Source organism: Electrophorus electricus, chromosome 8 (assembly GCF_013358815.1).
Source record: "Electrophorus electricus isolate fEleEle1 chromosome 8, fEleEle1.pri, whole genome shotgun sequence".
In the NCBI taxonomy this organism is placed as follows: domain Eukaryota; kingdom Metazoa; phylum Chordata; class Actinopteri; order Gymnotiformes; family Gymnotidae; genus Electrophorus; species Electrophorus electricus.
In genome coordinates, this window is record NC_049542.1 from 1,109,159 (window position 1) to 1,135,578 (window position 26,420).

The window sequence follows — 26,420 nt, forward strand, 5'->3', positions numbered from 1 at the left end:
CACACACTCTGTACATATAGCTAGCTCAATAACAAAGACACACTCAGCCGAGTGTCTGTATCCAGTATTGGTTTTAAACAAAACGAGCATCTAGAATGTTCCGTCTGGGCAGGCTGTGTGTTGGGTCCGGCCCTGCTGGCGGAGACAGACTGAGGCCGGACTCCGGACTGGCAGCGTGCCTGCCACGAAATACTCCACCGGCTCGAAGCAGCCCGCTGCTCTTGGTGGACTGGATCACTTACACAGGCACGCGCACACAATATATATATATATATATATATATATATATATATATATATATATATATATATATATATATATATATATATATACACACACACACACACATACAAACACACACACACCCACACACTCTCTAAGGAGTCTGCTGCTCACACCCATCTGGTTTATTTGTTTTTCCCAGACTCCCCAATTGAGACACACACACACACACACACACACACACACACACACTTGCACTTACTGCAGTTCCAATAACGCCCACGAGACGCCACAGAGGCCTTGTGGGAAAAATCATCTCAAGTAAATGAAAATATCCACCTTCCATCCCCTTGACCTGAGCTGTCACGGCCGGCTTCATAGACTTCAGCATTTACTTAAACTTTTATTTTAAAGGTTGTGTAAACGTCTCTTGAGCGACCTGAGCTTCCGTATGGGACTGTAGTGAGAGAGGTGCATTCTGGGTAAATACCCTGACCACCCTGCATGTTATGTCATTCTCCTCCCATAATCCACCACGGTCACCATTCTTCCTGTGACCCTGAGGTGCGTTCGGGACCGTGTAGGGCGGTATTCCCAGATGTATTCCCAGACTTCTTTCCTAGATATGTAGGAACGTCCATCTCTCTGCAGAACGCACCTTTTTTCCCCACCATCTGTGTGCATGATTTTAACCCTAACCCCATTATTTACCATCGCCGTGATGACAAACCATCTTTGCCGCACAGACCCGGACAATGGCTACTAGTTTACGTTTGTACGAGTGTCCGATCACTCCGTGGGATCTGTGCTCCTCGGCCGGATGAGCCGGGATATGGAAGATACTGCATCTTTAAAATGGTGGTCCATGACGCTGCCTGTCTCTGCAAGATAGCTGCTGCTTGCTGATTTGATTTGCTATGTTTATTTGATTTGAAACGTTTTATTTATTTATTTACATTTTCAGACTTGTTCAACTTGCCCTGCCCTTTATAAAACTTTTTACATTTTAAAAAATTTCTAACATTTAAAAAAATTTATTCTTATTTATTTATTTTTAAAATTATTTTTCTGTATTTCTTCTAAAGCTGAAAGCTGGTTTTCCAGGTACTTTAGACTTGCATGTAAATTGTGAGGTTTGTTTTTTGGTTTTGTTTTTCTAAATGGGCATGGTCTTTTAAAAACAAAGACAGAACCGTTAACACACGGAGGGCGTTTGTCTGGGCCTAGTGTGCTGCCTGTGCTGGACAGAGTCACTCTGATTGTGCAATGATCATTATTTCTTTATTCTGTTTCTGCTGTCTCATTTGCTTGCCAGGAGGACCTACTATTCTTACTCATATTACCTGTAAGTAAAAATAAATAAAGCAAAACTTAAAAAAGACTGGATAAGCACGACCGAAAGTAAAGAGGTGTTTGCTCGTTGTCTCCGGCTAGTCCTGTTAGTGTTTTAAAGATGCAGTATCCTTTTTTCAAGCGAAAACACGTCTCTCTTAGGCCGACCCCACCCTAATTCCTCCGCACATCCGCCTGTTCTGTGCTCCGCAGTCCGAGCGCTGTGTTATTTGAAAAAAGAATGCTGCATTTGTTTTTTTTGGTTTTTTTTGTTTGTTCTTGTTTTGTTTCCTTTTTTGTGTGTGTGTGTGTGTGTGTTTGCGCATGCATGCATGCGTCAGTCATCTTTGCCACCCTGAACTGTTTTTACCCATGAGTCACCTCGCCAACATCATGCCTCCTGTTACATCAAGCTATGAGCTCCTAAACTCCACTCACTTCCACTTGCTGCACTACTCCTAAGCCCCTCCCACTTCCCCTTATTGCACCACTCCTAAGCTCCTCCTACTTCCCTTTACTGTACCACTTCTGGCTTTTAAAGAAACGGCCTACTCACTGATGCTTCTCCAAACTCCTGTATGTTTTAGGAATTTTGGGATCTGATGGAGGGAAAATGCATATGAGTTTTTGTTTATCTGTTATCTGCCATTCTGACCTTTTATACTGAGAATCTGCATTTATTTTCCACAAATTTCCAAGCAACCATGAAAGATGATAAAATTCTATCGCTTTGATAGTCTGACTACATGTTAAAACGTAGATGTTTCACAAGAATCTTTCTGATGGTTGCCGAGTTAGTCATATAGTGAGCAAGTGTTTGGAAGAAAATGTTTAAAAATTGTATTAACATTAAGTGTATAAAGAACACTTCACACTCCCATGTCCAGCATTGATCCATGTAGAGTGGTCCAACGTAAGAAGGCTGGGTCATCTGTGGTGGTAAGGTGACTGACCGTGGGTGCTTTGAAAGCAACGTCCCTCTCCCTGATTGGTTGAAGTTTGAGCATGCTCATATGGCTTCATAGCCTACATCCTTCAACATTACCGAACCTGAGAGGACATCCTAACCTGGTGGGGGCCTTGTAGACTCTGTTCACATTTCCTGAGGGTTTCCTGAAGAGTTATCCTTTGGTGTGCAGCAAGGCTATCCCCTGGGTCCATCCCCCGTTCTCTCTCACTGCTCACTGCGATACTCTGGTGTATTTGAGGGGTGTGGGTTTGTTTTTGGTGGTGTGTGGAAATTGCTAGGTATGCTTTGAAATATGAACACGCAAAAAAGGCAGAACGAGAAGTCGTGATGCGTTCCTGTCTGGTTGGTTCATCAGGAAGCTGGCTAAGAAGCGCAAGGATGCGATTGGGAACACGAGGCAGGAGATGACACACATGGTGAACGCGATGGACCGCAGCTATGCTGAGCCGAGCACGCTGCACGCGGAGGAGCCCGTCTCGGTCACCTTCATGGACTCGCACAACTTCAGCAGCCGATGTGAGTACAACCGCGAAACCCGCAAACAAACAGCTTCAGCTATGGGGGCATAATGCTACGTAACAGAGTCCAAGTCGAGCGTCGTGTGAATCAACTTTGTTTGTGTAACACCTTTAATGCGTTGGAGTTCAACGCACCTTTTTAAAGTTTTAGCAGATGAGTCGGTCCCTCGTGTTGCAAAGCCTTTTTGTTCCTTGATGCCTATGGATCAGAACTATCTGAAAGTCCGGGAAGTACCAGAAAGAGCATGGGGGTCTACAGAGAATGCTCAGTCTGATCACAGGTGGGAACAGCGCTCAGTCTGATTATGCGTGACAGCACACTCAGTCTGATGGTCTGGATATGTGCTAGAACCCTGTCACTCCGTTTAGGATGAATAAAGGTCCACCCGTCCGTCAAGAGACAGATGCTATATGTGGCCAGACGTGAGGCACTGCAGTGCTCGTACGGATGTCAAACAGTTGCCTTGACAGTAATTGCAGTATTACTCATCCACTGATTCAGAGAGTAAACGCACCCACTCCGTGCACCCACCCACAGGATCCTGTGCAGCTGCTGCTAAATTGGGACCAGAGCGGAGATGTTGAGCGTTGTCGTCAGTGTGACACGACGGACGCCAATTTGGTTGTTTTTGTTAGGAGGTAAAAAATATGAAACTGAAACCTTGGATGTAATTTCTCGTAAGTTTGCTGAGCGCATTTCCAGCCTTCACTTTGGCTCCAGCGCTGGGGGCCTGGCCTCGCGCCCAGTGCTGGGGGCGTGGCCTCACGCCCAGTGCTCCAGTGTTGGGGGCGTGGCCTACATGCCGGACAGGAGTTCCCAGCAATACTCTCTGAAAAGCCACCAGGAGACTCGGTCCCACTGGCTGTGTGCTTTTGATGTGGAAGTCAAATGTTTTCTCGAATCTGCACCTCGACATCTGCTTCTTCCCGAGTGTGATCTTTTGCTCAGTGGTCTCATTCCTGCTGTCTGATCTGATCTTCTACACCTGATATCTCTTCGAGTCTTTCGCTGTGGTAAGATGGCGCTTTAATTATGACCCTGACTCATTTAAGCTTTGCTGTTCTTTTGCCACAGTGCCAAATGATCCTCTTGTGCCCACTGCCGTGTTAGGTGAGACTTGCGTCTACCCTAGAGCCCACTGTTACCCCCCCACCCCCCAATCCTGTACCAGGGGTGTTCAAACCCAACTCCATAACTCAAGGGTACACCATGCACCTATTCCAACTGGACACCATCCTCCTGACTCGACCAGTAGGGTAATTATATGTGGATGAATGGAGTTTGGAGATTTGAATACCCCTGCTACACAATACAAAACTACAGTTGCCATCATGCCTTTGTGTTTACCTCATTACTCCCTGTGTTCACAGAAAGAGTCTTTTCAGAAGGCACTTTCGAGACGCTCTGGAAATGAGACACATTGCCGTGATTTATATCACGAGTATTTGTTTGAATTATCATTGTGTTCAGAAATAGACAGCCAAATGGCTGGTGCTGAATTATATCAGCGTGGTCCAGTGATGTCCCTAGCGATGTACCACTGGATCACTTCACATTATTTAGAAGACTGGGGTAGGTCTGGTTGTAGACTAGACTGTGGCGAACACTAGACAAGAGTCTAGCTGACACTAAGCCATAGTGTCTACAGCAAAAAAACCTGTTGCTTGGGAAAAAAACCCCAAAAAACTGAAAGAAATGCTTTCTGTGAACACACGGTCCATGATATATATATGTATGTGTGTGTGTGTGTGTGTGTGTGTGTGTGTGTGTGTGTGTGTGTGTGTGTGTGTGTGTGCTTTAGAATACCATTCACATCAGAGTAACAGCTTGGTGGCTATTGAAGGAAAGGTTTTTAGAGTGTCAACCTCAGAGCTGAGGGCAGTGCAGTGACAGGGTGGGAGAGAGTGCAGTGAGCTCTGGGTGGTGCAGTGACAGGGTGGGAGAGAGTGCAGTGAGCTCTGGGTGGTGCAGTGACAGGGTGGGAGAGAGTGCAGTGAGCTGAGGGTAGTGCAGTGACAGGGTGGGAGAGAGTGCAGTGAGCTCTGGGTGGTGCAGTGACGGTGGGAGAGAGTGCAGTGAGCTCTGGGTGGTGCAGTGACAGGGTGGGAGAGAGTGCAGTGAGCTCTGGATGGTGCAGTGACAGGGTGGGAGAGAGTGCAGTGAGCTCTGGATGGTGCAGTGACAGGGTGGGAGAGAGTGCAGTGAGCTCTGGGTGGTACAGTGACAGGGTGGGAGAGAGTGCAGTGAGCTCTGGGTGGTGCAGTGACAGGGTGGGAGAGAGTGCAGTGAGCTGAGGGTAGTGCAGTGACAGGGTGGGAGAGAGTGCAGTGAGCTCTGGATGGTGCAGTGACAGGGTGGGAGAGAGTGCAGTGAGCTCTGGGTGGTACAGTGACAGGGTGGGAGAGAGTGCAGTGAGCTCTGGATGGTGCAGTGACAGGGTGGGAGAGAGTGCAGTGAGCTCTGGGTGGTACAATGACAGGGTGGGAGAGAGTGCAGTGAGCTCTGGATGGTGCAGTGACAGGGCACTGGGAACAGACCCAGCAGTTTAGTGCCAATATGCTGCATGTGTGATCCAGTATGAAAACACAGAGCTTTAATACAGATGTCACACACTCGTGTAAACACACGCCCCTCACTGTTCAGTGAGCAGAGCATGGCCTTCTTTGAGACTAAAAACACACTGTTAACATGTACACAGAACTGTAGTAAGGGCACCTGGGTTAGCAACATCAGATAGGAACATGACATTCATTCACTCACACACACACCAACCAAATATCCACCCACCACACTATTGATTATGATGTCAGATAAGAACAAGCATTCAACATGCCAGAGCATGTCAGCAACACACACCAACCAACCAAAGATTCACCCACCAACACACGTGTGTGCACACACACACCAACCAAATATCCACCCACCACACTATTGATTATGATGTCAAATAAGAACAAGCATTCAACATGCCAGAGCATGTCAGCAACACACACCAACCAACCAAAGATTCACCCACCAACACACGTGTGTGCACACACACACCAACCAAAGATCCACCCACTGAAACACACACTGTTGATTGGCATCAGATAAGAACAACGCATTCAACATGCCATAGCATGTCAGCAACACACACACACACACATACACAGCTGATGTTGACGTGTTATAATCTGCAGCTCTCGGCCGGTGTCTGAACTGGTCTCCCCAGGTCTCCCGAGCTCAGTGCACATTCACGCTCAGACACCGCTTCCCAGGCAGGCCCAGGCGTCTAGTCCAGGACCACACACACACAGACTTACAGGTCTGACTTACAGAAGACAGAGTTGCGATTTTTAACCTAAGCAGCCCAGTTACGCAATGGAGTGTTTAGCAGCGATCAGGAGTGATTGTTTACTCTGGTGTGATTCTCACCATGCTCACATCCTGTGTGCTGTGGAGTGATATATGGATTGTAGCTGTAGAGTGCTCTGTTGGTACGACCGTGCACTAAAGGCTTTCTCTCTCCCCTCTCGCTGTCGTGGTAGTGCCCATCACAGGTGAGTATGCGCACTGCGACGTGTCTGAGACCGCATGCTCGCTCTCTCTTCTTGTGACATCGTCTAGATCCGTGCTGCCAAGGGCGTGTCTGTTTTTAAAAACTTTTCATCATGTTTTTTTTTGCGTACATGTGCGTTGATGGCGTGTTTGTGGCTGAGGGGAGGGAGGGTGTGTGTCTTTCTCCCCTCCTTTGGTTGACTTTTCTGATCCTTCTTTTTCCATCCCTCCTTCCCTCTCTCTCTCTCCATCTCTCCTGCAGACGAGAGTCAGGCCGCAGCGGCGGCTGCCGCCGAGAGCAGTCGACTCTTGGACGTCCCACGCTACCACTGCGAGGGCACGGAGTCTCCATACCAGACGGGACAGCTTCACCCAGCCATCCGCGTGGCTGACCTCCTTCAGCACATCAACCTGATGAAGACCTCCGACAGCTATGGCTTCAAGGAGGAGTACGAGGTGGGCTCACACACACACACGGGTGCGCACCCGCCAGCGACTCACGAATATGCATTCACTCGCACGTTCGACAAGTCGGTCTAAAGTAAAGCCCTGCACAAACACACGGAGAAACACAATAATTCATATATAGATATTTAACACAGTATTTTCATTACATTATAATGTAGAATTATGGCGTTTACTATAATAAACACTAAATTCAGAATAGTTACATTTTAGAAATATCCATGAATATTCATGTTGCTAAACTAAGACCTTTGCACCGTCACCCCAGTGATTGTTAGGTGATGATCTCACTTCCTGTCAAGACATTCATGTTGTCACTGGAGCAAACCGGAGCAGTTTGGCGACCACAGCCCCTGAGCAGCAAGCGTTTCCTGTTAGCAAGCGGTTAACGCTGGTGCCGCAATCCTCCCTCTGTTCTGTGTTGACACGCCTGTTCCACGCTGCAATCAACACTCACGGCCAACACGCGCTTGACGTGGGCTCTGTTAAGCGGCCTCTTCACAGAGATCTCATCCCCCGTTACTGCGGCCATGTTGCAGTGCGGTTGTAACGTTTAATTGCTTCTTTTCATTTGTTTTATTACACCAAAGTGTTTTGTGCAGCTCTGTGTTCAAGCGTGCAGCTCTGTGTTCAAGTTCGCCGGCGGTTAGAAGCGCTATTGTCTTTCCTACCTTACTTGTGGTTTATAGTTGCAGGTGTTTTGTAGCAGGATGAGATGGGCCTGTTTTTTTTTTTTTTTTTGTTTTTTGGGGGTTTTTTTTAACTTTTTTTTTTTTTGCTGAAAAACCACAAGCAAATAGCAGATCAGCGCAAACACAGCACCAGCCTAGTGCACAAACGTTCGTGAGAGAAAATACCAGCTGTAATGCGCTCGGCAGTCGTCTGCACCACACGGCGTGCATCAGCTTTTCAAACGGTTCAGTTGAGTCGCCCCTGACGTGCTGCTCTTGTGCCGTTCCGTGTGCGGTGTGAAATGCGTGACTCTCTCCCATAGAGCTTCTTTGAGGGTCAGTCGGCCTCCTGGGACGTGGCGAAGAAAGAGCAGAACCGCACCAAGAATCGCTATGGCAACATCATCGCATGTGAGTGCCCGTTTGATGCCATCCTGCCTGTCTGGTGTGCGTGCCCGATGCCTGCCCTGCCTCCAGGAGCAGGAGGAGCCGCGGCGCTAACGAGCCACTCAGAAAACGAGTCACAAGCACGATTGATGCGCCTATAACCGGTCAGTCAGCACTGAAGGCCCAGAGAACATTATTCCAGAGCCTGACTGGCTGACTGACCAGTGGTAACGCAGCAGTAGCAATAACACCCTCCAGGCCAAGTACCACTAAAGCCAGTCAGCCCTGTGTGAAGCCCTATAGGCAGAGTAGTCGTAAAGCCAGTCAGCCCTGTGTGAAGCCCTATAGGCAGAGTAGCCGTAAAGCCAGTCAGCCCTGTGTGAAGCCCTATAGGCAGAGTAGCCGTAAAGCCAGTCAGCCCTGTGTGAAGCCCTATAGGCAGAGTAGCTGTAAAGCCAGTCAGCCCTGTGTGAAGCCCTATAGGCAGAGTAGCCGTAAAGCCAGTCAGCCCTGTGTGAAGCCCTCCAGGTAGCAGCGGGTGGCGTGTGGTGCAGTAGTGGATGCCGTGTTTGAATGAGGCCGTGCCGTGCTGCACACGTGCGGTCTCAGTGTGCTAACCCTGTGCCGCGTTTCAGACGATCATTCTAGAGTGATCCTACAGCCAATGGAAGACGACTCGGCCTCCGACTACATCAATGCCAACTACATAGATGTAAGTGGTGATGCCCCTCCCCTCTCCACTGGCGAAGGTGTCAGAAACAGCTCTCCCTCGCTCGTATGTCAGGTCTTCTACGCATGCCTTTGTCTGCAATATACACGATTTACTGTTTTCCTTCCTCTGCCTTGGTGGAGGTGTGAGTGCGCTCACTGACGTCTGTTCTGCTCTCTCTCACTCTTACGCACTTGATTTTGGGGCCTAGATTTGGCTATACAGGGATGTAAGTACTTTTCTTTCCTGTAGGGCGCTAACACACTGACTCACGCACACTTGTGCGCGTAAGCAGATACAGTCGTGACCCCCTCTGTTTTGTCTAACGCTTATAAACCATCTGCATGACAACTGCATGACCCGCTACCCCACACACACACACACACGTTTACTTTCTCTCTCTTCCTTGCGTGTGATGCCATTCTTTACTCCGTCTCACCGCCCCGCCACATGGTTTTAGTTGTTGTTTTGTTTAATTTATGTTTGTTTTGTGTAGCCCCCTTTAATCAAAGAGTTGCGGTTAAGAGTGTAATCCTGGGATCCTCCTTCCTGTAGGATCGTGTTGGCTGTGTGACGAGGCTCGTGTATTTTACAAGCGTGTATCTAGCGTTCAGGTTTCTCCCAGTGCTCCGTTTAGGTTAATTACTGAACACGAATGCTAGTCTTACTTTGTGGCCCATGGTGGCGGAGGGCGAAGGTAATTACTGCCTCAGTAGCAGAGCTGCAGTTTTTTAATTCTGTGGTCTTCCTTCAGCCCCCCTGTCTTGTATAAGGCGATAAGTGCCGCGTAGGGTCTGATCGCTGCCCGTCTGGGTGTCCAGGCTGCAGGTTCACGCCAGACTCTTGAATATCTCAGTCTTCTGCTCTGCTTTGTCCTCAGGGATACCAGCGGCCCAGCCATTACATCGCAACACAAGGTGAGTGTGTGTGTGTGTGTGTGTGTGTGTGTGTGTGTGCGTGCAAGTGTTTGTGTGAGAGAGGCTGAGCGTTTATTTTTATGTACCGGGACTTATGATTTAAAGTCTTCATGTCTGATTTATGACTAATTTAGTTCATTGCGTGGTAAAGCGTGTCGCGTTGTAAGTTTGTAAACGCTGTTGGCAGGTCCTGTTCACGAGACGGTGTATGACTTCTGGAGAATGATCTGGCAGGAACAGTCGGCCTGTATCGTCATGGTAACCAACCTGGTGGAGGTGGGAAGGGTACGTTCTTTTACTGCCTGTTGGAGGCCTTGTTGTTGTTGTTTTTGTTTTGTTTTGTTTTCTTTCTGTGGTGGTGTGAAGGCCTCCTGCCTGTTGCAGCCCTTTGAAAAGAAAATGGGACCAAAGGAGATTGTCTGGAGTGCAAGAGCTCTAGAAAAGAGAACTAGAACAATTTAGACATCTCGCATGGATTCAGTGCTCCAATATTTAAATACGAAACGCGAAACAAAGCTAGCTCATAAAAAAAAAAACCTACCCCTAACAAAATTCTACATTTAAACTTCTCAAAGGGTTAAAGTATGTATGCAAATGCATGTTTGTGATGTACACGTGACTGAACGCTAGAATGAAATGACTCCTTTTAGCTGTAGAGATTGTTTGTTTATTTATTATAACTAGAGAGAGTATGTTTGTTTTAACTGTAGAGAGCACGTTTTTTCTATTAGCTATAAATGTTTCATTTGCACGCATTCTGAATGAGCTTCGGAGGTACGTTTTGTTCGTGGGCCGCCGTACGTGGGCCGCATGTGCGCCTGGTTGCTGAGCTGACATTGACGAGGCGTTAGCTGTTGATGACATTCTCTGTCTGTACTGCATGCTGCATGTTCACGTCCGTGGAATATCAAAAGCATAACATGTATGACAAAGTTCATAAGACATAAATTGACTTAAAAAAATCGTTTGCCACTATTTTTTGTGCATATTATACTACATATTATTATGTAGACAACCACAGGTATCTTGTACAGATACCTTATCCTTGACCATGCAAGAAGCGTGTGTTTGTGTGTGTGTGTGTGTTTGTGTGTGGGCGGGGGGGGTTACTGAGGTTAAGTGTTATAAGTACTGTGATGTGTGTGTGTGTGTGTGTGTGTTTGTTACTCAGGTTAAGTGTTATAGGTACTGTGATGTGTGTGTGTGTGTGTGTGTGTGTGTGTGTTTGTTACTCAGTTTAAGTGTTATAAGTACTGTGATGTTTGTGTGTGTTTGTTACTCAGGTTAAGTGTTATAAGTACTGTGATGTGTGTGTGTGTTTGTTACTCAGGTTAAGTGTTATAAGTACTGTGATGTGTGTGTGTGTGTGTGTGTGTGTTTGTTACTCAGGTTAAGTGTTATAAGTACTGTGGGGTGTGTGTGTGTGTGTGTGTGTTTGTTACTCAGGTTAAGTGTTATAAGTACTGTGGGGTGTGTGTGTGTGTGTGTGTGTGTGTGTGGTTGTTACTCAGGTTAAGTGTTATAAGTACTGTGATGTGTGTGTGTGTGTTTGTTACTCAGGTTAAGTGTTATAAGTACTGTGGTGTGTGTGTGTGTGTGTGTGTGTATTTGTTACTCAGGTTAAGTGTTATAAGTACTGTGATGTGTGTGTGTGTGTGTGTTATAAGTACTGTGATGTGTGTGTGTGTGTGTGTGTGTGTTTGTTACTCAGGTTAAGTGTTATAAGTACTGTGATTGTGTGTGTGTGTGTGTGTGTGTGTGTTACTCAGGTTAAGTGTTATAAGTACTGTGATGTGTGTGTGTGTGTGTGTGTGTTTGTTACTCAGGTTAAGTGTTATAAGTACTGTGGTGTGTGTGTGTGTGTGTGTGTGTGTGTTTGTTACTCAGGTTAAGTGTTATAAGTACTGTGATGTGTGTGTGTGTGTGTGTGTGTGTGTGTGTGTTTGTTACTCAGGTTAAGTGTTATAAGTACTGTGATGTGTGTGTGTGTGTGTGTGTGTATGTGTGTGTGTTTGTTATTCAGGTTAAGTGTTATAAGTACTGTGATGTGTGTGTGTGTGTGTGTGTGTGTGTGTTTGTTACTCAGGTTAAATGTTATAAGTACTGGCCGGACGACGCTGAGGTTTACGGCGACTTTAAGGTGGCGTTTGTGGAGGTGGAGCCACTAGCTGAATATGTGGTGCGAACCTTCACCCTGGAGCGGGTGAGTAACCTGCACACTACTACTAGTACTACTATTACTACTACAACTACTAATATTAGTGGCAGTGGTAGCTCAGTAGTTAAGGTGCTCCACTAGTCACCAGAAGGTTGCCAGTTCAAGTCCCACCACTACCAAGTTGCCACTGTTGGGCCTCTGAGTAATTGAGGGCTAAGGGACTTGCTCAAGTTAATGACTTACATGACTTGCAATTATGACTGAATACAGCTTGAGCGGTTGAGGGCCTTGCTTAGGGGCCTAACAGTGGCAACCCGGCAGGGGTTGGGTTTGAACTGGCAACCCTCATGTTTCTTCAGCCACTGAGCTACCACCATCCTAAAGCACATGTTGTGCTGAGAGGACTTGATTAATGCACCGCCTGTGTTGTGGCTGGTTTCTTCAGAGGGGCTTTAATGAGGTTAGGGAGGTGAAACAGTTCCATTTCACCGGCTGGCCTGATCACGGAGTTCCGTATCACGCCACAGGACTACTTTCTTTCATCCGCCGTGTCAAGATGTCCAACCCTCCCAGTGCTGGGCCTATTGTGGTTCACTGCAGGTACTTTACACACACACTCACATACTCCACACACGCACGCACGCATGCTCGCTCACTCACACACACACAGGAGAGGGAGCTGAAGTTTGCAAAGATGAAGGCGCTGCAATTCTCACTGGGAGTGACGAGGCTGGACCAGTTTATTAGAGAGACAGAACAGGTGGGACGCTTTGAAGGATGGCACGTGTGGAGGGAGGAGCAGAGTTATATCAGGAGAAGAATAGTACAGACGGAGCCGCCGAGCAAGAGGAGGAGAGGAAGACCAGAGAGCCTTAAGCCTTAAACCTGATTGGAAAGTACCAGAAGATAACATCAGAAAACTTCCACAGTCTCCCCAAAAACACACACACACACACACACACGCGCGCGTGCATATATATATATATACTGTGTGTCAGCTGTCTTTGTGTCATGGCTGTCTGTCTCTTTCCTGTCTTTCTCTCTGCTGAGTTCAGGATGTGGTTGCATGTGCACCACTGCTCTGCAGAAGGGAAAGGTTTCAGATACACACACACACACAGCTTCAGAGAGAGACAAACGCGCACACACGGCTTCAGAGAGAGAGACACGCACGCACACGGCTTCAGAGAGACACGCACGCACACGGCTTCAGAGACAGACGTGCGCGCGCACAGCTTCAAAGTCTTCTTTGTGAAGTGAATGGAAACATTGTGTATAGCACAGTAGCAGTACAGTGCGTTTTTATCTGCCGTGATTTTGTTTCGCCACAGCAGTTTTGCATCGAGCTTTAGGTCTCATTGTACACCTAAATCTCTATGATTTCTAATAACTTAATAAAATGTAGTTATGGATGAGCATCAGAATGAAGTAAAAATGTGTAATATACATATAATATATAACGTGATCTAATAAAGTAAATAAATAGTATAATCCAATATACATATGGTGGTAATATAATCCAATATACATATGGTGGTAATATAATCCAATATACATATGGTGGTCATTTCATATGGGAAGTATTCTTGTCTTCTGCTGTGATGAAGAGGATGGTGTTGATGGTTGGTAGTGATGAGGGTTTCCTGCGTGACAGTGCTGGTGCAGGCAGGACAGGATGTTACATCGTGATTGACATCATGTTGGACATGGCTGAGCGGGAGGGAGTAGTGGACATCTACAACTGTGTTAAAGCGCTCCGATCCAGACGGATCAACATGGTCCAGACGGAGGTACGTGCGCGTGCACACACACAGCGACAGCCTCATACACACACCCATTCCGAGCAGGGTGCCTCGGAGTGCGTTCTCTCACGTCTGACGTCTGCGCGTGCGCGTTGCCGTTTCTCAGGAGCAGTACATCTTCATCCACGATGCCATCCTGGAGGCTTGTCTGTGCGGAGACACAGCCATACCGGCCTGCGAGTTTAAGGTCGCCTACTACGACATGATCCGCATCGACTCCCAGAGTAACTCCTCCCACCTCAAAGATGAGTTCCAGGTAGGAAAACCCCTGAAGAAGTAGCTGTGAAGCATCTCAAAATCGGAAGTCTTCACTTGGGTGTGTGTTTTTGTGCGCCTGTGCGTGTGATTAGACGCTGAACTCCGTGACCCCTCAGCCTCAGCCGGAGGACTGTAGTATCGCTCTGCTGCCCCGTAACCATGAGAAGAACCGCTACATGGACAACCTTCCTCCTGACCGTGGCCTGCCTTTCCTCATCACCATCGATGGGGAGAGTAGCAACTACATCAACGCTGCTCTTATGGATGTGAGGGACACATACGCGCACACACATATACACACACGCACACAAATATACACACGCAACTACATCAGCGCTGCTCTTATGGATGTGAGGGACACACACGCGCACACATACACACACGCACACAAATATACACACGCAACTACATCAGCGCTGCTCTTATGGATGTGAGGGACACACACGCGCACACACATACACACACGCAACTACATCAGCGCTGCTCTTATGGATGTGAGGGACACACGCGCACACACATATACACACGCACACAAATATACACACGCAACTACATCAGCGCTGCTCTTATGGATGTGAGGGACACACACACGCACACAAATATACACACGCAACTACATCAGCGCTGCTCTTATGGATGTGAGGGACACACACGCGCACACACATATACACACACGCACACAAATATACACACGCAACTACATCAGCGCTGCTCTTATGGATGTGAGGGACACACACGCGCACACACATACACACACGCAACTACATCAGCGCTGCTCTTATGGATGTGAGGGACACACGCGCGCACACACATACACACACGCAACTACATCAGCGCTGCTCTTATGGATGTGAGGGACACACACGCGCACACACATACACACACGCACACAAATATACACACGCAACTACATCAGCGCTGCTCTTATGGATGTGAGGGACACACACACGCACACAAATATACACACGCAACTACATCAGCGCTGCTCTTATGGATGTGAGGGACACACGCGCACACACACGCACATAAACACACACACACACACATGCACGCGCGCATATTTACACACACACATATACACACGCAACTACATAAGCGCTGCTCTTATGGATGTGAGGGACACGCGCGCACACAAATATACACACACGCATACGTTTGCACACACACACACACACACACTCACACACACACACGCACACTCACTCTCTCACACGCACGCACACACACACAGTCTCCCCCCGTCGTTCTCTCTGTTCACGTGATCTCTCTCGCTCTCTCCCTTCCTCTCTCTTACTCTCCCTTTTTTCTTCTGCTCCGCAACCCTCTCGCTGTCTTTTCGTCTCAGTCGTCTCAGTCGGGATTATTTCAGCGAGACATTTTAAATCAAACATTCCGGGTTCGATACAGAGCTGTAGCGTTGCGCCGCACATACCCTGGGCTTTACGCGGCCTTTACAAAACTAATAAACAAAACTCGCACATCAAAGAAACGTTCGTGTGCACACCCCCACACTCAGACACATGCACCTCGGTGACATTTAGATGGTTTCTGGCATCTTTTTTTTTCGTGGTCATGACCACCCATGCAGTGTGGTTGTGAGGCTCCGTCTGTGGGTGTGGTGGGAGCAGGCATCTCCGGTAAATCATGCACACGTGTTGTGTGTGTGTGTGGTTTTGTCTCCCAGAGCTACAGGCAGCCAGCAGCTTTCATAGTGACCCAACACCCACTGCCCAACACAGTGAAGGACTTCTGGAGACTAGTGTACGATTATGGCTGCACCTCTATTGTCATGCTCAACGAGATCGACCTGGCTCAGGTGAGACACCCCGCACCCGTGGCCACGCCCTCAAGCCCAGGTATCTGCTCCATCCCTTCCTGCTGACAGAGGATCTAGATCACAAGAGACGGCTAGAGAAACAAAGCTCACAAGACAGAGATGCCCCAAACGGACAAATTTTAATTTTGGTCTTCAGTGAGAAATGGTACAAATTCACATGACGTCGATTCTTCTGAGAGGATGTGTTTCCTGGTTGTTGTTGCGTGTGTGTGTGTGTGTGTGTGTGTGTGTGTGTTCAGGGCTGTCCTCAGTACTGGCCAGAGGAGGGTGTGCTCCGATATGGGCCAGTGCAGGTGGAGCGTGTGTCCTGTTCCATGGACTGTGATGTCATCAGCCGCCTCTTCCGAATATGCAATCTGACCAGAGTGAGTCATGTATAATTAATGAACCAATTAGCTGATGGATTGATGAATTGTTTAAGTGATTGGTTAATTGCTTTTAGTTATAATAATCGGTGTGTCCTGGATACAGCTCAGATTGTTTGTTCTGAGATTCTTTGGCTTTTGTTAATGGTTTTGTTAGTGTTTATTTGACATTGCGTGTGTGTTCAGCCACAGGAGGGTTACTTGATGGTTCGTCAGTTCCAGTACCTTGGGTGGGCGGGGCATAGGGAAGTCCCGCCCTCCAAGCGATCGTTCCTGAAACTGATCCTCCAGGTGGACAAATGGCAGGAGGAGTGTGAGGAGGGGGAGGGGCGTATGATCGTACACTGCCTGTGAGTTTACACACACACACACACACAGAGATGTGTCACGCCCACTGTCACTGCACATTAATAATCAAATTCAAAAATATCTTCGAAATCTGAAGATGGACAAATTTGCAGTCCGAGGCAGTGATGGTGTTTGTTTGCGCCGTCATTCACGGTTGTCCACTCGTCACTCTGCCTCATCACAACTTTCTAGAATTAACAGAGCGACTTCGAGTTTTTCCGTCAATTTACTGGAATTTACTGGAATCGCCTTTAAGTGATACAGACCTGCACCCTAAATCCCTCTCCCTCTCTCTCTCTCTCGCTCTTGCTCTCTCGCTCTTCAGGAATGGAGGAGGTCGTAGTGGAATGTTTTCTGCGATCAGCATTGTGTGTGAGATGATCAAACGCCAGAACGTCGTGGATGTGTTCCATGCTGTGAAGAGCCTGAGAAACAGCAAACCCAACATGGTGGACAGCCTGGTAAGAATCTAGATCTCTGCATGCATGCTTACGCTCACAAAAGTGCCGAGTGGAGGGTAAGAACCTTGCTGGAGATCTTGGGTCCGTACTTCCGGCGCCGCTGGCTTTAATCTGGAACTCGGTCAGGGAAACGGGTCCTGCATCCGTCACAAAACAGTTCTGCGTGGGGGCAGGAAGCTGGTACCCGAGGGCAGAGAGGCTACGGAGTAACACTGTTTCCTTCTTTCTAGGAAACTAGTTTACGTCAAACCTCTACAGAAATTCATACACAGGCACACACGCCCACACACACGCGCACACACACGTAGAACTGCATACACACACGCATACATCTAGAATCTTGTGCGCATACATACACACACACGGCCCTGAGTGATAGCTCTGTCTACTGTCCACATGTAAAAGCACACACGCACATATAATGACACACGTGTGTGCCTCTTGCTGCTGTTTGGATTTCCATCTGTTCTAATGCTTTAGTTTGTTAGTTAGTGGCGTTAGTTTGGAAATGTCAGTCCTCTGCGCTCATTCAGATGTTTGTTTTTTGTATTTGTAGGAGCAGTACAGGTTCTGTTACGACCTGGCGCTGGAGTACATCGAAACCTTGTAATGAAGAAACCAGGGAGGAACCACTTGCTATGGAACCATCTAGCTTCTCATTGTCCCACCCAGACTGGTATCTCAGTGGCACCGTCCATGTGCTCCACAGCAATTGCTGTTGTAAATGTGACGGGAGCAGGATTGGACCGTTGAGTGTTGGAGTGTACACACACACAGCATGCGCACACACAAACACACACACACACACACACACAGTCTGCTGCCATGGCCCTCCTGGGCTTGGCCTTATTTTTGTTGTTTTGGGTTTTTTCTGTCGTTAACGCTGTTAATGCTAAGGCCAAGCTGTTGCTGAAAGTGACCTTTCCTTTGAGCTCCGTCTCACACACACACACACGCACGCGCGGTTTTATATATCAGTATACGTATATAGAATATCCATTGTTGTGTAAAATTAAAATACAAGTATTATCCATGACTCAGAATGAAGCGCGTGACATCGGGTTGGTAACGTTTGTATTGTGCATTAATGGCTGGCTTATTAAGGTTTTGGTTTAGTTTGTTGTTTTCTTTTTTTATATAGCAGAACTATAATTGTAAGCCAAAGACTTGTGTAAATATGTCTATATAGATAAAGCACATTGTTACGTTGTTTGTATTTATTCTTTACCTGCATCAGTTTTTTGAAGGCTCAAAACAATCATTGTCATTCCGAGTTGTTTACCCAAATATTTTACCCGTAAACATTTAATTGTACATTTTGTTTTAGCTTGTTTTTCTATTTTTGTTTCAACAGTAGTGTAATGTTTTGGTTAAACGAGTTTTAATGTTTGTAACTGTGATGTTTAAAGTGATTCTCTTTTTAGTGTAGAAATAATGCTCATTTTCTCTCTCTCTCGCTCGCTCTCTCTCTCTCTCTCTCTCTCTCTCCCCCCCTCCTTCCTTTTCCCTCTTGAAGTGATGCCCATTCAGGATCTCACAGAAGAATCTTTATTTTTCTGACATTTTCACGCTTGTATTGAACTTTTTCTTTTTTGGAAGTTAAACAACTGCCGAGTAAATCAGTGCTGATTAAAAGTCCCAGTATTAGACGTTGGTGTGTTTAGAGTGGAAGCCACGCACAGCTGCACCCCCTCCGAGTTCAACCAGAATGGCAATTTTATAAATAACGAGGGAAGAAAAATCATGTGAACTTGGTCATACATCATCTTCTTTTGTCTGTAGTTGGCTTAATGGCTGTAACGAAACTAGTAACACTTTTAATAAAAAAACACCAATAATGTACCAACAGACGCCGCTGCTTTCATCTGCGGCAGACTCTTAACCCTGAGACATCTGTACGTCTCTCAGTGAAAAAGCTGCCTTATACGTTTCCATTATATGTGCATTCACGTGTGTATTTATAAATGTATCTCGGTGTTTTGTTATTTTCTGGGACACTGCGACCAAGGCCTGGACGCCCGCGGAGTCGGGCTTCTACAGCTGAGAGGGTCTGCTCTCCATGGTGTCATCACATGCAAAAGGGTCTTGTGTGCTCAGGGGGCGCAGACTCACTGGTGCAGGCGTACAGTAGTGCGTGCGTGCGTGTGTGAGCGAGTGAGCGCGCGTGAGAAGGAAACGGGGCCGTCTTTATCTCTCTGCGCCTCACCACGCTTCCTGTGCCTATCCTCAGAGCACGACGCAGTTCTCTCTTTTGTTCTGTCTCATCACTCAGACCGCTGAAGTGACCGAGGAGGGCTGGAGAGGTACTCCAACATCCCCCGTGTCTTCGCTCCACCTTCTGACCCCTCTCTGACCCCCCCCCCCCCACTGGCCTAATGGACCCCTTCGACCCCTGACCTGGGCTCCTAGCTAAATCTGCGCGGCACTTTCCAGGAGCTGAGGATGGCTATGACGCTATCGGAATTCACCCGTACTCTGGATCCTAAAACTCTTCCCAAGATCCTGCAGATCCAGTCAGGAATTTACTCCCAAGGTACAGCCAGACACTGCTCATGTAGGCAAAATAAAACACCTGTGTTTGAGCCTTGGTTAGGAATCATTTCAGACCAGGTTTAATTTAGAATACTCTGGCGTTTGGCCAAAAATGGAAAATGTCTTTATAATTACTACTCATAGCTGAATAATTGTAATAAATACTGTGTAAGCACAAATGTTTATATGTAAAAACCCTCACTCTGCTGAACAACACCGTAGGGCTAATCTCAGCAGTGCTCCATTACACTGTGCTTACACAGATTATCTGAACTTTTTTCGAATAATGCGGAAGTTTAAAATCCATGAGAATGGATTTCTTGACAGAAACAGTACAAATGGTACCAAATCTTGCCAAGCTAATGTTCACATTGTTCTCGTCAGGTAGACTGAAGAATTTCTGATTATGTTTGCGTGGGACCTTCACTAGAGTTGATTAAATGGGGTCATTTCGCCTGCCAAAAATCCTATTTGACACTTTGGTGTTTGACGGCATAACCCAGCATAACGCATCGTAATGCAACATAATGCAGCATAACACAGCATAACATCTTATAGTTACAATGAGAATGCCTTACTGACTATCCACTGAGATATTTTATTTATATATATATATTTAAAGTAAACTAGTTAAATTGGTTTTCCTTTGTTAGAGTAGAATTGTTGGTGAAAAACAGCAGCATGGAAGGCATGAGGACACCTGAACTATTTCACATCTCCAAAAATGTTCAGTTTCACTGAAAATACAATTGAATAAATCCGTCAAATATATGGAGGTGTTTGGGTTGTTGTGTAATATATAAACATTACATATTTAATGTTGTTTGAAGAAGGATATTTATTCATTTATTTTTCTTTTCAAGCATCTATGTAAAATTAGGCCAGGTCTGCTATGTCTGTACTTCGGTGCGGCCGTACTGTAGTCCTGACCACTGATGCTATTTACCTGCAGTAAAACACCACGTAACATGCTGAGTTCATAATTTAGCACACGGGAGAAGCACAACAGGCCGGTTCTGCTGTGTCACAACGAAGGTTCTGCAGACCCAGTAGAAATATGGCCTTCCGTAGAGCATGTGTGAGTTTCAGACGCTGCTTTGCTCACCAGGTGCTGTGTATGAGCTCTTTGGTCAGGAGTGCTGTTTGGTCACCGGGGACCTGATGAAGATCATCGACATCGGCATCACCAGATTCACAGCTCGGAAGTCTGATGGCCGGAACCTCAGTCTGCCCTTGGATTACCCAGGTACGGTAGATTACCCAGATACGTGAGATTACCCAGGTATGTTGGATTACCCAGATACGCGAGATTAACCAGGTATTACCCAGGTATGGTTAAGACAAAGAACAGTCTGCACTACCCCGAGTCTCAGGTTCTAGAAAGGTGGCTTCATTTCCCTACATTAATCTGTATTTCCTTACAGCTGCATTTTAGATATTAATCTATGTGGCAGTTACTGTGGTTTTCTTTTTTTTGGGGGTGTTTGTTTTCATGTTATTAATAATTTCTAACAAAGAAGGGCAACATCTTTGGGAGGCAGGGTTAGTATAGAGTTTTTTGAAATGTTTTTCTGGAGCACTGATGGAGCAGTTCAACCATAATGAATTAGAGACGAGCTCTGTGTGATTGAATGGTTTTGAATTGAAGAATTGATCTGTTTTATTGAATGGTTCTGAATTTGAGAATTGATCTGTTTTATTGAATAGTTTTGAATTTGAGAATTGATCTGTGAGATGGAAGTGAATTTGGGAGTTGATGTGTTGATGGTTTGAATATGAGAGTTGCTCTCTGTAATTCAAGGTTTAAATTTGAGAGTTGCTCTGTGTGATTGATGGATGTAAATGTGAGTTGCTCTGTGTGATTCCTGTCTTGTTTGGCAGCTGTCTGAAGACAGCATTGTGCAAAGATGTGCAAGTTATGAGACACTGAAGAGAAACATGATACCTGAATGACTTGTATACACTGAAAACACTTGATCTTAAGAGACATACCTGTCATTGGGTGTTTGAATCATGACATGTCTTTATAGCTGAATATTGGTGACATGTCTTAAAAAAAAAAAAAGCCTTTATTTTAAAATAATAAATTATTCAAATAAATAATCATTTAAAATAATACATTCTAAATGTAAATAAAATAATAAATAATAACTTAAAATAAAGAAACAATAAATTATTATAACTACAGCTGTGTATGTGTGAATATATATAAAATATGAGATACAGCAACTGAAACTTAGCCAGTAAGCACAGATACACACCTTATCTGAACCTGATAATGAATCGTTCTAACAAACCTAAATAAAATTTACTGGTGCAGCAGTAAAGTCTGAAACCAGCTTTGTAATTTAGCTACAATTCTACAATATTTCAGTATAAAAAAAAAAAATAGCCAATGTAGTGCAAACTAAGAGAACTATTACATAATTTAGATTTTTATGTCACTTGTATTATTATAGCTCTTTTATTCTTGAAACCCAAAGTTTCCAGCACTGCTACAGAAGTACAGTTTTGGGAGATTTGGGAAGGGAAAAGGCTTGGTGGCTCTGAAGAGTTTTGAACGCAGTGGGTCAAGAGTTTGGCACCTTAAATGGTAACACACTGCTAACCGCTGCAGCTGATCCAACATGTGGCGTGTACAGACATGCCAGAGACCACGTCGAACGCTCTGAAGTCTCAGGACTTGTTTCTCTATAGGGATAAAGTGACACTTCTTAATGAGAGAGGATTTGAACTAAACGAGCAGAGAAAAAACGTCCAACCTTCAGTCGAGCTCTACAGGCATGTTAGAGATAGAATGTTCAAAGCACCATTCCGAGATGAAAGCATGAGGCCAGCAAGGTCACAACTCCCTGAAGCACATAAACCAGCTTAAAGAGTTTTTTTTGTTTGTTTGTTTTTTTTTTAAGGTTTTTTTTAAGTTTACCTTTAAAGCTCTTCTCCAAACATTAAATGCTCCAGGTTCAAGTGCTTCTACTGGTGGTAGAATACACTGAAGCTGTTCAAATGCCCAAGTTAAACCTAACAGTGACAATTAACTTTGATCCTTCTACTCTGGGAGGAACTTTTTAACCAGGTAAAAGACAGGTGTTTGTTTAAAGGTCAGTGAACTATGGCACATGTGGGCATCATGTGTACAGTTAATGGGCTTAATTTTAAATAAATTAAATAAATGTTGTCTCATCTGTGTAACAGGCCTCTTTAGGATTGAAGCAGACAGTCAGCCGTATCTGAGCATCCGGGAGATCACAGACTCACTGAAGATCAGCTCGCATAGACTGGCCCAGCCGGCCTTCTTCACTGCAGCTCAGCTCCACCCCCCCGAGGGATGCGTGAACGAGGGCGAAAGCTTTCAAATCAAGTCCGTTATACTCGGCCCCGACGGTGACGGCTACGTCGACTGCGAAGTACTTCACCGAGAGCCGAAGCTGAGTTTCCGACTCAAGCTCTCGCAGGAGGGCCAGTTCACGGAGTGCGACGATGACCAGTTCTACACGCTGCGAGAGCTCGCCCAGTGGAGGTTCCCCAAGGGCAGAACGAGGATGGTGACCGCTGCCAAATCTTTGCCCACCATGGACACCCTGTTTCCTGGCTTGCTGGAAAATGTGTGTGGGCAGATGACGCTAACACCCGTGTATGTGCTGCAAGCTGTGATGCAATGTAAGTGTCCCAGCTCATGACCAAAGACTCTGGTGGATAAAGCCTTTAATTGCAACCATGCAATAGTGTTTGTTTCTTACAAAACTGCAACAGTGTCTGTTTAGTAAAATGCTGCAATGGTATATATTTATTACAAAAATGCAACAAGGAAGATTTCTTTATGCATTTAATGAAAAAAATATTTTCCATTATCGTGTTCATTCCTTTGTGTTTCTGTTGAATGAGCAGCATAAATAGTTTTATTTTTTATTAGTAGATATTTGCTTCTAACCTGGAGTTACAAAATGTAGTTATGTTTTCATGGTGTGTTGCCACTGTTAATTAATTTCTCGTAAAAAGCTAATTGTACTCATGATTTCAATATACCATCCCGGTTCCCATAAAACCACTGTTTCAAAGAAGTTACACAAATTCTGCTCAGTATCTGTAGTCTTCTCTTGTCTAACTCTTCTGTCGTACAGTACGGAAGAGCATAGTCCTGATTCCATCCAACCTGGATGTGGAGGTGATGGACGTGACGGAGCAGTACGACATGGACGCCTTCATCCAACCGCTTTCCCTTCTCGACGTGTTCCAGAAGCCCGCTGACTTTTTCCCCATCGTGGCCGAAGTGCTTGAGAAGCCTGTTATGGACAGGCACATGCCAGAGGAGCTCTGCCTACTCCTCCACTCCCCGCAAGTCGTCATCCACCAGGCCTACGAAGCCAAGCGTGTCCTTGCCACGGAGACGCGGCTGGAAGCGCCCAGGCACTTCCTCATCCCCGTCAGCTACAACGGGCGGTTGAAGCGGCGGCCAAGGGAGTTCCCCACCGCCTACGACCTGGAGAGAGCGTGCAGCGACACCGAGACACTGCACGTGGTGGCGACACGGGGCTTCGAGTCCCCCTACGACGGTTTGGCGTCTGTTCACACCAGCGACGAGTTCGTCGTCAAGAGGAACAAACATGGCGAGGTCCGCGATGCCATCGGGGAGGCCACGGACACCCTGTCCTGCCAGAGGATAAAGGGGAAGAACCGGGAGCCTGTGCAGATCCCCATGTACCAAGACGGAGGTTTCATGGAGGTGGTCCACGACAAGCGGCAGTATTCCATCGTGGAGGTGTGCCACTGGTTCCCGCTCCCATTCAACGTCAAGGTGTCGGTACGCGACCTCTCGCTGAAGGAGGACGTCCTGGCCAGCCTGCCTGGCCTCCGCATCGAGGAGGAGCTCACCGAGCCCTACCTCCTCGTCTCGACCCTCGACCTCTCGAGTTGCTGGGAGGTGGCAGTGAAGCGTACACACATGACCGTGCGCGCAGACAAAGCGTGGACCGGCGGGCCGCCCGGCTGCGGCCAGAGGTCGGCCATCGAGGACATATCCGAGGACTGCTACTACACCATGCGGCGGTACGCTGTCACTACTGTAACGCCCCCTCCGCGGCCTCCAAAAAAACCCAGAGTGCCTCCGGCACGACCGGCGAGGCCGCAGCCCGTCAGACCAGAGAACTCCCCGGCAGCACCCCCGCGCTGCTCACCCAAGGTGAGCAACGCTGCATCCTGTCCAGCTCACTGCCCCGTTCATTAATTCAGACTCATAGCAACTGAGATGATGTTTGTGTGGTTATGGTGCTGGTCGCCAGCTCCAGTTACTGAGTATTAAATCTATTCTGGGAAGTAAACATTTTGCGAAACACGTTTTAACACTTTTGTGTTCACTGAGAAGTATAAACCAGGATATTTGTATCAGAAGATCTAGAAAAATGTGCAATTTGTCTGAAGGTTGTTGAAGTGCCAGTGTCACGAGAGAATTAATTTGAAAGGAGGGTCATTAGAAGCAATGACTCATAGAGTAGGTGGTGCTGCCATCTAGTAGCCAATAATGGAATATCGCTCTCTCTCTCTCACACACACACACACACACACACACACACACACACACACACACACAGTAATTAAGAAAAGTTCTTATGCAAAGAGGTGTTTGCGTACCGGCTTCCTTTGACACAGGCAGGTTTCTGTGCCCCTGTAGTGAACTCGAGTGTTTTGGCTTCAAAAGTGCTGGTGTGTTTTTTTTTGTAATCTTGAAGTCTCTCTTTTCTAGTCTCCTGTCCTCCATCACTGCTCTTAATATGCCGCCAAAACCAGGTGTTTCACCTCGGCAGCTTTGTCCTGTAAAAATGTCAGAATATCGAGCTCTGTGTGTCTCCTCCCAGAGTCCTCGTGCTGCAGTGGTCAGCAGAGAGAGCTCGACAGACCGAAGCACCTCGCCAACAGTAAATAAGAGGAGCGTACCCATAAGTCCCGTTACCTTACCCAGACTGGCCCTGGAGACAGGTAGAAAGATCCCCCCCCCCGTTGCCTGGTCCACATGAGTTGGACTCAGCATTTTCAGGTAATGAATTACTTTTACAAGCATACATGGATTTACAGTGATCTCTGTGTGTGTGTGTGTGTGTGTGTGTTCATCTTTATCCCCCCCCCACCGTCAGCTATCCCAAGGGGTACTAGCCTGGACGAGGTGTGCGTCACCACACCCGATGATACGGACCCGCATGACTACGAATACATCGATGAGGAAGAACTGGAGAACATCAGGAGACAGTGGCAGGGACAGGCCATGAGCCTCAGCGCCAAGGCCAAACCCAATAACACCGTCATCACGCTGGCCAATCACGGCTCAAACCTGCCTGCCAAACCCAATAACACCGTCATCACGCTGGCCAATCACGGCTCAAACCTGCCTGCCAAGCCCAGTAACACCGTCATCACGCTGGCCAATCACGGCTCAAACCTGCCTGCCAAGCCCAGTAACACCATATAATCATGACATGTTTTTGTTCACTATTATGAAGGTAGCAACATAACATGCCTCCAAAAATACTTTTGATACTGTTACGATTGAAGGACTAAGGTTTTATACAGCAGTAAAGTGCTGAATATACTGTGACCAAAATGTTGTGTAGCCTTTATAGCACACATACTGCAAGATGTTGGATGATTTGTTTATGTTTAAGCATAGATAGAAATACTAAAATAAACAGTTAAAAGATGAACTAAAACAAGAGTGGGATTTAAAAGAGCCAATTTTTACGTGTGTTGTCATGGCAGTAAATTGAAGGAGTGTTAAGTCTTTGTCAGATAAAGACTTGATGAAAGTTTGTAGTGTTTATTCACTGACCTAACATTTCCCAACAAACATCAATAATCGAATGTTTCCCCAAAGCCCCCCCCCGGTAGTTCCAGAACAGTCTGTGTGCTTCACATGCCCTTGCTGAGTATCAGGGTAGCAGA

General features: G+C 46.5%; 2 protein-coding genes across 15 annotated transcripts in view; both read left to right on the forward strand.

Moving 5' to 3' along the window:
* The window catches only part of ptprk (protein tyrosine phosphatase receptor type K), a 91,788-nt gene extending 73,181 nt beyond the window's left edge, over positions 1 to 18,607 (forward strand). Inside the window, exons 16-35 of one of the 13 annotated variants that reach the window (XM_027030391.2) lie at positions 1,538 to 1,567; positions 2,880 to 3,040; positions 4,118 to 4,153; positions 6,571 to 6,582; positions 6,843 to 7,036; positions 8,040 to 8,127; positions 8,739 to 8,878; positions 9,024 to 9,041; positions 9,693 to 9,729; positions 9,917 to 10,005; positions 11,816 to 11,932; positions 12,333 to 12,487; positions 13,542 to 13,677; positions 13,796 to 13,945; positions 14,040 to 14,213; positions 15,632 to 15,763; positions 16,024 to 16,149; positions 16,336 to 16,499; positions 16,823 to 16,958; positions 17,515 to 18,607. In XM_027030391.2, coding sequence (XP_026886192.2) covers positions 1,538 to 1,567; positions 2,880 to 3,040; positions 4,118 to 4,153; positions 6,571 to 6,582; positions 6,843 to 7,036; positions 8,040 to 8,127; positions 8,739 to 8,878; positions 9,024 to 9,041; positions 9,693 to 9,729; positions 9,917 to 10,005; positions 11,816 to 11,932; positions 12,333 to 12,487; positions 13,542 to 13,677; positions 13,796 to 13,945; positions 14,040 to 14,213; positions 15,632 to 15,763; positions 16,024 to 16,149; positions 16,336 to 16,499; positions 16,823 to 16,958; positions 17,515 to 17,568 — 2,149 coding nt within the window. In that variant the 3' untranslated portion in view covers positions 17,569 to 18,607. Of the gene's footprint in view, positions 1 to 1,537; positions 1,568 to 2,879; positions 3,041 to 4,117; positions 4,154 to 6,570; positions 6,583 to 6,842; positions 7,037 to 8,039; positions 8,128 to 8,738; positions 8,879 to 9,023; positions 9,042 to 9,692; positions 9,730 to 9,916; positions 10,015 to 11,815; positions 11,933 to 12,332; positions 12,488 to 13,541; positions 13,678 to 13,795; positions 13,946 to 14,039; positions 14,214 to 15,631; positions 15,764 to 16,023; positions 16,150 to 16,335; positions 16,500 to 16,822; positions 16,959 to 17,514 lie in introns of all 13 variants that reach the window. The other 12 variants (XM_027030390.2, XM_027030395.2, XM_027030396.2 and 9 more) reach the window with 12 other exon arrangements.
* Positions 18,608 to 18,897: 290 nt separating this feature from the next.
* themis (thymocyte selection associated) lies at positions 18,898 to 26,410 on the forward strand. 2 transcript variants are annotated; one of them, XM_027030406.2, is made up of 6 exons: positions 18,898 to 19,491; positions 20,599 to 20,736; positions 22,686 to 23,150; positions 23,612 to 24,669; positions 25,343 to 25,463; positions 25,619 to 26,410. In XM_027030406.2, exons 1-6 carry the CDS (start codon positions 19,401 to 19,403, stop codon positions 25,948 to 25,950), a joined length of 2,205 nt encoding a protein of 734 aa, XP_026886207.2. In that variant the 5' UTR covers positions 18,898 to 19,400; the 3' UTR covers positions 25,951 to 26,410. The 2 variants fall into 2 exon arrangements, with proteins under 2 accessions (XP_026886207.2, XP_026886208.2); XM_027030407.2 differs by having other exon boundaries at positions 25,343 to 25,521; positions 25,619 to 25,686.
* The last annotated feature ends 10 nt before the right edge of the window (positions 26,411 to 26,420 follow it).